This window comes from Lissotriton vulgaris, chromosome 1_1 (genome assembly GCF_964263255.1).
Source record: "Lissotriton vulgaris chromosome 1_1, aLisVul1.2, whole genome shotgun sequence".
Lineage (NCBI taxonomy): Eukaryota > Metazoa > Chordata > Amphibia > Caudata > Salamandridae > Lissotriton > Lissotriton vulgaris.
The window spans coordinates 817,789,892-817,802,527 of record NC_141685.1 but is presented as its reverse complement, the minus strand read 5'-3'; the positions used below and the strand labels follow the sequence as shown (position 1 = coordinate 817,802,527).

Genomic DNA, 12,636 nt, shown 5'->3' with positions numbered 1-12,636 from the left:
GAAGCAGGTATCACTCCTGCTAGGATACCAATGGAAGTTCCACTGTGTCCGACATCCCGAAGCAGCCGGATTAGTAGAGAGACACAATCAGACCCTGAAAACTCGACTTGCTAAAGTTTGTAAAGAGAAGGGCGTAGACTGGATAGTAGCATTACCAGTTGCACTTTTTTATATGAGGATGGTAGCCCATTCCAGGACAGGGCTATCTCCGTATGAGGTGGTCTTCGGTAGACCTCCTAATATGTGGGGGACGCCTCTGCCGAGAAAAATAACCGATGTTGATAGTACTATGTTGACAGATTACCTTGCTTCCTTGATGTCTGCACTACAATCATGTCGTTCACAGGTTGCTGCAGCCTTCCCAGACAACACCGATGTGAAGCCACACAAAATCGTCCCTGGTGACCTCGTATACATCCGCAACTTCGATCGGAAGAGTCCGCTGGAGCCCCGCTGGAAGGAGCCGAAGATTGTCCTGCTAACCACCCGGACCGCCGTGAAACTGGAGGGGAGGAAGGGCTGGGTGCATTCTAGTCACGTTAAGAAATTCCATGGACTCTTGCCCAGCCCTGACTCCCAGAACTCTCACGTATCAAAGACAGACATTAAACTCCCTTTTCGAGAGAAAACTCCCCAAGAGGAGTACAAACTGAAACTAAGATCTAGTAAGTCAGACAGTTTAATTGTTTAAGTCCCTCTCGGGTGAAGCGGTTAGGCAGTTTCTGACAATGTACAAGCTAGATCCAAATAGAGAGAGAGATAGACAGGAGATCATGAAAAGAAATCGTTACTGTAAAAATCTCCGTAGTAGGTGCGTCTGCACCCTGATTATTCTGTTTTTTCTGAGTCTTATGATTATTGGCATAAGTGTGGTATTACATATGTTCTTTCCTATTGCACACTCCTTTTCTAATGACACTACAGAACACACGTTTAGTGAGCTACCTCCACATGAACTATCTTATCGACTTGCGCTGCGCAACAATTCATTCATCAGTATGTTACACCATTCCCACCAGACCAGCAATGCTACGAATTGTTGGATATGTGGCCGACTCCCTCCCTATCAGAAATACAAGGGAGTTCTGCCCCTCTTTCCGTACCCGTTTACACACAATGGTTCCTGTGGTGCATGGTTTAGTTTAATAAATTCTGTGAATACTGATTCCATAGTTTTCCAGGGCAATTGGGTATGGGGAAATCTGAACACAGTTATGAATAAGGCATGTTTCCCAGACAAGGAGGGTCTTCCCCAAAGGACAGGGACCGATCTAGAAAACGAAGTGTATGGATTAGGTAATTATACACTCAACCTCATGATTCTGAATATCCAATCCAAAACCAAACCAGACTTGCCATCTATGTCAGTATTACCAGTCAAAGGTGAATTATGTGTCAGAAAGAATGGTTCAGTACACCTAGGTCATAGTGAATGTACTACTGTGATCGAATTCAGTGATAAAGGCAAGTCTACATTCAAAGCTTCCCGCCATTCCTATTTCATTTGTGGCCATACAGCCTATATACGTTTACCTCCAGACTGGGATGGTACCTGTTACATTGCATTCCTACTACCACCTGTTTTTCTAGCTCCTCCTGATTATCACAGAAATTCCCGCCTCGTTCATGTTAGAGCCAAAAGAGACCTTCCATTAGTTGATTATACTGAAACCGCATGGGATCAATATACAGATTTCAATAAAGGATTCTTTCCCTATCTAGGCACAGTATCCAATAGTAAACTGATACGTAGATTAACCAGAACTCTCGAAGCAGTAGTGAATGAGACTACTTCAGCTTTGGGCAACTTAACAGAGGAGCAGTCTGCTATGAGACTTGTTGTTCTTCAAAATCGTCTCGTCCTTGACGTCATCCTGGCAGATAGGGGCGGGGCTTGTAGAGTCATCGGATCGAGTTGCTGTGTTTTCATTCCAGAAAACGTGCCGTCAGTATATAAAGCTATATCCCGTCTCCATCAGATCGCTAGCCAGATTCATCAGAATCCAGGCGCCTGGACTTGGTCCGGTTGGTTCTGGAGTACATTAACAGCCTGGGGATGGAAGCTACTGTCATTCCTAGGGATTATATTGGCCATGATATTCAGTTGTTGTCTATGTCTTCAATGTGGGCCAGCGATTTGCGGCTTGTGCGCCACATCCTGTATTCCCCGTTCAAGTGCACGTTCCCACTCCCGATTAAAGAAAGAAGAACAAATGATGTTATACCAACAGATAGATGGTCTCATGAAAATAGATATATCCTAATGGGTCCGTAGGGGACAAGCAGGGAATGAGGTAATTGGAATTTTTATGGTCAAGTGTGTCCCCTAACGTGTACCCCATCGACTCCATGTACGAGTTCAAAGTGCATGTAACTTCCCTCCACAACCGAATTTGAAGACGCAAATACATTTGCGTCCGACATTAACATGTCCTCTTTCAGATCCACCATGAATGGATTGATAATTCAGTTCCTAAGTATGCTGTGCCACCGTCTTTACATGGTGCACTTTCACGTTATCCTGGCTCTGCTGAGCTAGGCCCTGATTCCTGCCATTGAACCACTTTTCCGCCTCTGTCTCCGAAAGCTGCAGCGTGGAGATGAGATGCATCCCTGACCTCTGCCTTACTTCCTGCCAAGCGAGCGGTGCCTGGCTCGGCCTGGTCTGCCTGCCAAAACAGTATTTTGCCTTCAAGTTATCAGCGTAGCCAGCTCAGCCTCCCGTAAACACATTCCTGTCTAGTGAAATAAGTAAATATACCCTCGGCTGCAGAGCAAAGGGCCAAGCCTTCCTGTCGCCTTCATGACATTCATTGCTCCAGTTACCATAGTAGGCCCCTGTCTTCGAACGCATTGCACTTAGACATGCATACATTTAGTATAGAATAGCCTCTGCCCGAAAAACCTTTTACTCCAGATTAGACATCCTCCAAACACGAGATATCCGATAAGTTTAGGAACAGGTCGATCTGACATGCCAGACTTCTGTCTCTTCTGCTAGTGTTAAATGTCAGACACTTAGCTTCCTCTAGATCATGGGTACTCACAAACTTTCTCTCGGGGGCCAAATTTACACTGTGGTTTGTGTCCGAGGGCCGCACCAGTGGGGGCGGGGTCAGTGGGGGAGGGGGCGGGGCTAGAGCAATTTAAAAAAAACTGACCATGAGGTTGATCACTGATCCCTGCAGCGGACACCTTCGTCCACTGAGCCACCAGACCTGGCATACATATATCTCTCTCGCTCTCTTTCTCTCTCTGTCTCCCTCCCTCCCTCCCTCCCTCCCTCTCCCTTACTCTGTCCCCCTCCCTCTGTCTCCCTTTCCCTCTCTCACTCCCTCACTCTGTCACTCCCTTTCCCTCCCTCACTTTCCCTCTCTCACTCCCTCACTCTGTCACTCCCTTTCCCTCCCTTCCTTTCCCTCTCTCACTCCCTCATTATGTCTCCCTTTCCCTCTCTCACTCCCTCACTCTGTCTCCCTTTCCCTCCCTCACTCTGTTACTCCCTTTCCCTCCATCCCTTACCCTCCCTCCCTTTCCCTGTATCCATTTCCCTCTCTCACTCCCTCACACCGTCTCCCTTTCCCTCCCTCGCTCTCCCTTTCCCTCCTTCGCTTTATCTCCCTTTCCCTCCCTTACTCCCTCACTCTGTCACTTCCTTTCCCTCCCTCACTCTGTCTCCCTTTCCCTCCTTCACTCCCTCCCTCTGTCTCCCTTTCCCTCCCTCACTCCCTCCCTCTGCCTCTCTTTCCTGCCCTCCCTCACCGTCACTCCCTTTCCCTCCCTTCCCCTCCTTTTCCCTTCCTCCCTCCCTTTTCCTCCTACCCTTTCATTCTCTGACTCCCTCACCTGGTCTCCCTTTCCCTCCCTCAAGGTTCATTACGCCACCGGATTTAACAGATATGTATTTTCTCAAAAGCGCTCCTGCCACATTGATGAAATCGCTTTTGACTGAAACATCATGCTAATAAAGTGGAAATATTTTAATAGAGCAGGTGGACCACAGGTAGAAGTGGGGTCATTGCGGCTCTCCAAAAAAAATCTGTCTGTCTGCTGTCTACCTAGCTAGATATCTAGTTGGCGCAGGGTTCAAACCTTGCAGTTGGCCAACCCCTTCTGCACACGGCCACAGGTTGCACACAGTGGGGTTGGGTATAGGGCCTGGGCTGCAACCAGCCCTGCACCTAACCTCATCAACAGCCAAACTGCTGCCAGCAGCCTTGTGTTTTCCACCCACCTATGCCTTGGGGTCAGAAACTCATGAATGTGTCTCCCTCTGCCTGTGGATTTATTTTCACCACACAGTGAATCACAATCGATTTGTGAATAATTTATAAAAATGTGCTTGAATCTGGCATCAAAAATGGCAACTTGCAGGTTAAATGATTTGCGTGCAGGCTTTTACACTGTTTAATTGTGTGTGACTCACGATTTGCATACCTTTGGCTTGCCGTCACCACTTCCCTCAAGTCACAGACTTCTGGGGGTAGCCACCCAAGGCTGCGAATGTTTTTTAAAGTGCATATAAATTGCAAATAATAATATATTCACAATTTTGACGATGCTGCAATAAAATTCAGATCCCTTTCTCACCCTTTCCCTCCTTTTCCCTTCCTCCCTCCCTTTCCCTCCTTCTTTCTTGTACTCCCTCTCCCGGTCTCCCTTTCCCTTCCCTTCCCTTTGTCTCCTCTGCCATCTTACCCTGCCTCTGTGTCAGCCCGGGCTGATACATCTTCGGAGCACACACACATAGCCGCACAAGCCCATTAACAGGTCTTTAAAAGACCATTAGCATGTTAATGAGGCTGTGTTGTTGACCTCTTAGCCCCCTGCAGCTCCACTCTAACTATGACAGGAATCCCCCGGCCGGCCCCCACAGAGCAGCAGAGTCTCCGAGTCGCGCTGCTGTAACTTAGTTTGCAGACACTCTTTTAAAAAAAAAATGCAAACACTGGTAATGATGTGTGCAAGGTCCGCGGGCCGCCAGGGAAGGCTTGCCGGGCCGCCACTGGCCCGCGGGCCGTACTATGAGTAACCCTGCTCTAGATGCACGTCAATCACACGTCATATTAGCTGCGTGCGCATCCAGGCTTTAGGTTTCAGCTGACTCTGCAAGAGTTCTCTAAGCATCCACCCACTTATGACACTTTTCTGTGACGTTCCTAGTTCACGCCTCTGTGCACACCCATGTTCACGCCTTTTTGCTACGCACATGTGTTCTTATCATATACATTTCACTTGTCACGCCTACTGTATGCAATGCTATTGTGTCATTTTACTATATATGCCATGTACTGTGAATAAATCGTTGACATCTTTCCCGACATCTTCCCTTGCATGCCCGAACCCTTGTATTGATGGAACAGATCTCCAGTGACTCGAGTCATTTCTGAATTAAAGCCCTTTCAGACTCAGACACCCCGGACTCTGCCTTTCATTTAATTGAGCTATCCTTGTACTTGTAATTACATGGCAAAATATGATACGGTAAAATATTTACCACACTGCTACCGCTATCAAGAGAACAGTGGAACTGAGGACTGCCATTACACTTCAGTCCTTGACGCCAGGGGGCTATGTGTATTATTTGTGCATGCTGTTATTCACTGTGCTTTTTTATATAAATACTACTTTTGTTAATACAAGAAAGTATTTTACTGGGCACTCGTTTATTGCTGCTATTGAACATATTTTGACTTGCGAGCCTGTGCTCACTTATTGTATCCACCCCACCCCAAAAAAAAACAATGGACTGCTCAACCCGCGCTATCACTGAGAGTCAACTGCCGAAGTTGCTCAGGGTCCATAGTGGGTCCGGTCCTGGGACATGGCAAGCAAAAACGATCAGTTCCCACGGTTGGGCCCAGTAGCTCCTGCTTGTTCCATGGCCCTCTGAATGGACTTTGGACAGCAGTTTATGTCTGTGGATTTTAGTTCTTGCCTACTTGTTACAAGATATATTGTGGGCTTACCCATTTCCTCATGTACAACCCCATTGTTTTTTCATCCATGCGCTTCTCTCCTGCCCACTCCACGTTGCACTCTCACCTGTTGCATCTTCTCCCTACCCCCAACCTCCATATTGCTTACCGTCACCCGCACCCTCTTCTCTAGCCCATTGCTTCCCTTCACCAACCATGTACTCCCCCTTTTGCCTGCTCAATTGTGTGTTTCTCCCCCACCTGCTCCACGTTGCTGTCTTGCCCATTGCTGCTCTCCCCACCGCACCCCCATGTTGCTCCTGCCCCTCCCCCGATTGCATCCCCTTGCTCCCTTTTTGAAAAAACAAACATGCTTTCACATTTTTTTTATTTACTGATCGAACTCAAATCAATAACTAAACAGAAAGAAGCACCTGCATAATTGTCTAAGCATGAGCATACCTTGTATTCTTTAGCAGTGCTGCACAGCCTTAAGGATGCTCAGCAGTATAGTTAAAAAACACTGGAAACGCCGAATTGGTCCAAAGGCAAAATCTACTGGTTGGTTTAGGAGTTTGCAGCTTGGGTGCTCTTGGTGTAAGAATTAAACAATAGAAAATATTTGGTGGAAAACGTACACACTTTTCGTTCTCTCTTAATGGCCTGGTCACACTTGGAAAGCTGAAAAAGAGTGTCTCAGATATTTGCAACTCTAAAGTTCAAACCAGATAGCGGTTATGATTAACATATGGATTTTGAGATTGAGTATTTACGTACCCGCTTCTGAGGGCTGTGATGATGCAGTCGGCACAAAAGCGATGCAAGCACTCCTTGGTGGTCATGGTGTTTTTCAACATATCCAGACATATTGGACACATTAACTCACTGTGCAGGCTTCTGGGAGATACTACGATTTCAAGTCCATCTGTAATTGCCTCCTAGAAACCAAGAGAAAGGCATGTTATGTTATTTACAAAGGCTCAAAGTACTTGCCTGTGCTGAAAAAAATTGAGGACTGTATGAAACAGACTCAAGCTTAAATAATAAACCTATCAACAAAAGTATCATACACGCTGTAACTGCACAAGGTCTGCGGTATTATAGAAGACACAATCCCACAGAACACGTTCAGCACTGACTGAAGACTGTTTATTTTATGAATAACCAAACGGGAAAGGGCGGTCTTGAACGAATATTAGTGGTTGTGAATTTAGATATTTAATACATCACTTTGTAGTTTATTGCATATGTGACTGATATGCCTAGACATGGGTCCTTTGCTCTGTGTGCCACAGGACTCAAGCTATACATCACAGATGTCTCTTAGGTAGGTCTCTCCAGTAGGAGTTCTTATGTTCCCATCTCAAGGGAACCTGACCCAGCAGTCCGGGCTGGACATTCCTAATGGAGCAGGACTCCGCTTTTGGCTAGTCTCTGTCCTGAGTGGCCACAGTGGATGAAAAATGATGGAATGGAATGCAGCCACTGCAATAGCCAATGGTGGAGATTAATTCAATTGTTCCCTTCATCAATTTGTTCTTTCTTGCAGTTGGTCCCAAACAGGCCAGATGGGTGCCATTTGTTTACTTAGTAGCTTTTATCTTTCCCAAGTCATTAAAGTACTTCTATAACATAGGGTGATATTAACACGTCATAGAAACTTCAAAAACTATGCTATACAAATGTTATTGTTTCCATCACAATTAAGTTGAGCAATATCACACTAATTATTATACCTACCACTTCAAATTGAACATGGCCACTGTTGGCCTTGGATTTAAAAAGCTACATTTCTTGTACATCATAGCATATACAAGTTAATTAATAACTATTGCACAACTTTACCGTGAATGAGTTCCATCATGCATTTTTTTGTTTACCTGAGGGGTCCTCTGTAATTCGTACAAACTGAGCTCCCAGGTTTTGCTCAAAGGCTGGGCTCCATTTGCTTGCACAGCTTGAGCCATGGCTAGAAGGAAGAACAAAATGAACATAAGACTTTGGGATCTGGTTACCATGCTATACGAGCAGAGTGGTGACTAGCCCAACGATTTATTCTGGCAGCTAATAGAGAATTATCAAAACATACAATAAGTGTTGCTAAGACCTTACCTGCACAAAGATCGTAATCTTCAGAGAAAATTACACAAGGTTGCAAGGACCACAAATGACATTAGCTAACCTACTGATCAATCAAAATACCATTTTGTTTTAGAAAAAAGAATGTTCTTTCAAGTTTATTTTCATCACTTTTTTGTTAAATCGCCTGCAGAACACAGCATTAGTCAAACCATAGCATTTCATACATTTAAAAATACATAAAATCAAACAAATGGTAGCAGCTGATGGACTAGGGAAGTGAGGATCTTTACAAGTAACAATAGGAATATTCCATGAGAAAGATCAAAGTGGAATGAATCTATCTGAAATTATAACAGAAGAGAGTATATGTGACACAACCTGGGATAGTAGAAGGTGACTGAGCTAGGTGGAAGTAGATTCAAGGTGCAACCATTAGGTATCTGTTAGGATAGCTAGCGGGAAATCACTAATGATTCTGGCTGGGACTATCTCTGTATTAGTCCCCGATTAATTGCAAACTGAATCTCTTCGAATGCATGCTTTCTCGAGCCAAAGGTTTCACATTAATCTGAACAGGTTGTATTATAGTTTGGTCTGGGGAAAAAGCAATGATTGCTGCTGTTCCGGTCCTTAACCTTTACTTTCCTCAGTACATTTACATTTTGGAGACTTATGATTCCTTGACCCACACATTTGCTCAGCTATGCTAAGTTTTTATTTATGAGAACCTCTTCAAAGTTTTTTTGTTTTTTTACGCATGTGTTTTGTTTTTGTTTTTCTTTTTATAATATTTTTTTTAACCCCTTCCATGCTGATGACGAACCCCAGCCGTCATGCACTCGGTGCTCGTGTGCTGATGACGGCTGGGGTTTGTCACAGCCCGCCCCTGTTCGTACTGTTTACAGCACACCAGGAGAATCGCGGCCGCATGGAAAGGGTTAACTCTCTACAATTGTTACAAATACATAGACTGAGTAGGAAAGTGACAGTGCAAGGTGTGTAATGCCCAAATTTTGCATAAAGGAAAAAAAATGATCAGTACCTTGCAGAGTATAATGGCAGCAGCAATCGGAAGAACATGTTCAGCAGTCAAGCATAAACATTAGTATTTATTAGACATAGTTGAATTAGGAATTGCAAATATGTATCAATGACAAGTCAAATGTGTACAAAGCGGAGGTGTGTCGTATTATTAGACTACAGTCCCAAAGAAGCGGAGCCGTCCTATGCAACATAACCACAGCAGTGGCACTAGTGAAAAATTGATCAGTGAGACAGGCATATGTGCCCGATAGTTCTACCTAGCCGACCCCCACAGGAACAATATCACTTGCGGTCTGAGAATATTGATCAGCCCTGGTCTTAGCCACGTATGCTCTGTACGGGCCCCAAATGTCCAATGGTCGAGGCGAACTAGGGAGCAGACTGGAGTACTCTTCACAGTTAACGTTACAGAATGCCAAACTACCAAGCCATGCCTTCAACATAGGGGATCTCTTACTGCACTCTCCCTTTTGGCCAAAAGAAAGCCCAAAGCCGCCAGTTTCCTAACCGCAAGGGGGAAATTGGCCACGTAACCCAGCAGTGCTATTTGAGGGGTGGGGATCAGCTGCATGGAAAGGATGTTGCCAAGAGTGGAGTGAATTAGGGACCAGTATTTTTTTTATAATTCTTTTTATTAAATCGAGGTATCAAACAAAAGATACAGTGCAGTAGAATCACATAGTCTGTAGTACATCTTCAGAGGGGGCGGGAGAAAACCTGGTTACATACATGTTAAAAACATCACAGGGAGGAGGGAACATCAAAAACAAAATCTCTAGGCAGTACACAGATCTCTCCTCTATATTTATTCCACTGATCCCGGATTGAGGCCCATTTTCGGGGACGTCCCCTCGCCATATACATCGTTTTTTCTCGAAACATACCCCAGTCTAAATAGTTTTTCCAGTTCTCAAGGGTGGGAGGCAACTCGGAACCACACAGTTGGACTATATTCCTTTTCGCTATCATGAAGCACAGTGTGGTCCACTGTGTCTGTGCAGAGTTAAGATCAGTGGGTTCCCAGATGTTGAGAAGACATCTTGGAGCCTCCGGTAATAAGGAGACACCTGTAACCTCGCGAATAGTGTCATGAATCTCACCCCAATACTTGACTATGTATCGGCACTCCCAGAGAATGTGCAGGAATGTACCCATAAGACCACACTTACGTCTACACAGTCCAACATCCATCAACCCCATCTGTACAAGGCGAGGGCCGGTGACAGACCCTATGCAGTATCTTCAACTGTACGAGTGGCAATCTTGTAGGAATAGCAACCACTTTTGGGGAGGGCACAGCCAACTGCCAGTCCTCATCATCCAATTCTATTCTGTCCCGTGTCCACTTATCCCTCAGTTCCCTAAGTAGATCCACCCTATTATTAATCAGTTTCTGTAGATCAGGGAGATTGTTTTTTCGGGGAGATGACGTCCAAGATTCTGTCTTCAAGGAGTGATGCCTCTGGCAGGTCCACTTCCACAGGCAGAACTGCCTGTAATGAATGCCGAATCTGCGCATAATGGAAATATTCAGAGCCTGAAAGTGCAAATTCGACCTGCATTTCCTCAAATATTTTTATACGCCCTTTCCCCCACATATCCTTAATAGTTGAAATCCCTATCAGCTCCCATTTATCAATCCCTTAGTGTTCCACAATTTACCTAGTCGTTCCGAGTCAAAAAGAGGGGTAGCTAGTGTTAACTTATCCCTCCACCCCAAAGAACTTGTGGCATTATGCCAAATCTTCATTGCATGTTTAGTTGGCCCCGTCATTCCCAGCCTCATTTGCCTAGAATACAGTGCCCTGTTATAACTACCTCCCGGGATGAGCCACCTATCCATAGCGTATCCGGGATCGGTTACGGGTCCATAACTACAGGGGGTTATGAATGATGCAGCCAGGTTGATCTATAAGAAACCCAGGACTGCCCACTCTTCCCCCCCTGATGCAGGAGCTACATTGGCTCCCGATTCGGCAGAGGGTTGTATTTAAAGGATTGTGCATCGTACACAAGGCGCTGTATGGTAAAGCACCAAGATATTTGAAATCCCGCCTATTCCCATATATACCGGGCAGGACTTTGCGCTCATCGGACGCTACCCTTTTGTCCCAATCCCGTTTCAAACTGGCCACGGTGGGGGGACGTGCTTTCTCCAACACACTCCCAGCTTTGTGGAACAAACTGGCCCCAGAACTTAGGAAGGAAAGCAATTTGCTATCCTTCAGGAAAAAATTAAAAACTGTACTTTTTAAGCAAGCATGGAGCAGACCCTAGGCGCACTACTGGGATCAAGTGAATGCCATACCTCACTATGCAATCTGGACAAAACAGCGCTTAGAGACCCCAGTGGTTATAACGCGCTATATAAGTTAAATAAATAAAATAAATAAATGGTTAATAAGGGCCAACTGAGGAGCCCAATAATAACGTTTGATATCTGGGAGGGCTATACCTCCGTCATACCATGGGAGCGTCAGCTTGGTTAGATCAATAAGGGACCTCCCCTCCCATAGCAAGCTACGCTGTAGCCCCTCTACCTCACGGAAATATCTAGCGGGCACTACATCCAAAATATTCTGAAGGGCATAAAGGAAACAAGGCAGGGGCATCATCTTGAAGAGGGCAGCTCGACCCAAAAGAGAGATCGGAAGTCTCCGCCAAAGAGTGGAGTCACTCCTAAGCCTCCGCAACGGGGGGAAGAAGATTTTCAACATATCTGACTGCCGGATCCAGGGAAATGAAAATACCTATGTATTTGAACCCACTCGTATTAATCTGGATAGGACAGTTTCTCGGAGGAACCGCGGCCTCCCCCTGGAGGACAAACAACAGAGATTTCCCCCAATTGATAGAGAGCCCAGAATTTTTACCAAAAGAGGCCAGAACGTCACATACCACAATAAGGGATTTCCGAGGGGAAGTCAGGTAAAGCAGAATATCATCCGCGTATATAGGGAGATCCGATCTTCCCACTCAGGGGACCACCTTATGCCTCGGATTGATGGTTCCCAGCGAATCCATGCCGCCAGGGGTTACAAAGCCAATGAAAAAAGAAGAGGGGAGAGGGGGCAGCCCTGTCGAGTGCCCCGACCCAAACGAAAGGATGCCGTGACCCAGCCATTAACCCACACCTGGGCGAGCGGCTCAGCGTACAATAAGCGCACCCAGCCAATAAAAGCAGGTCCAAATCCAAATTTAGCCAGGACCGCCCACAAATAGGCCTATTCTACAGTATCAAGTTCCTCTGATTATCAACTTGGTATTGGCCCGAGATCTTACCTGCTTTATGCCACCTCACTCTTAGGCCACATTAGCACCCACATCTTTGTGTGTGTGCTGCACTGCTGTAGAAAAAGTGGAACCCTGAAATTCTCGCAGCGCTGGATATCGCTTCTCCAAGGGAAAAGGTTAAACTATTCCAGTTGTCTCCAGGACCGATCCATAAGCCCCAGAATTTTAGGATCTCCAAACAAGATAATTGCCTATATAATTAACTTATATGAAATGGACTTACAAAGTTAATGATTAGCTAGAAAACCAGACATTTCTGCATTAATTGAAGCTGTGTATATAGGTGCAATTGAGTGGA

General features: G+C 45.5%; 1 protein-coding gene across 1 annotated transcript in view; it reads right to left on the bottom strand.

Annotated features, from left to right (window-relative positions):
• Positions 1-12,636, bottom strand: part of RNF2 (ring finger protein 2) — a 202,483-nt gene that overhangs the window by 96,820 nt on the left and 93,027 nt on the right. Inside the window, exons 3-4 of the mRNA XM_086957121.1 lie at positions 7,799-7,887; positions 6,696-6,856 (exon numbers count right to left, since the gene is read on the bottom strand). Of these exons, the coding sequence (XP_086813247.1) occupies positions 6,696-6,856; positions 7,799-7,887 (250 nt within the window). The remainder of the gene's footprint in view (positions 1-6,695; positions 6,857-7,798; positions 7,888-12,636) is intronic.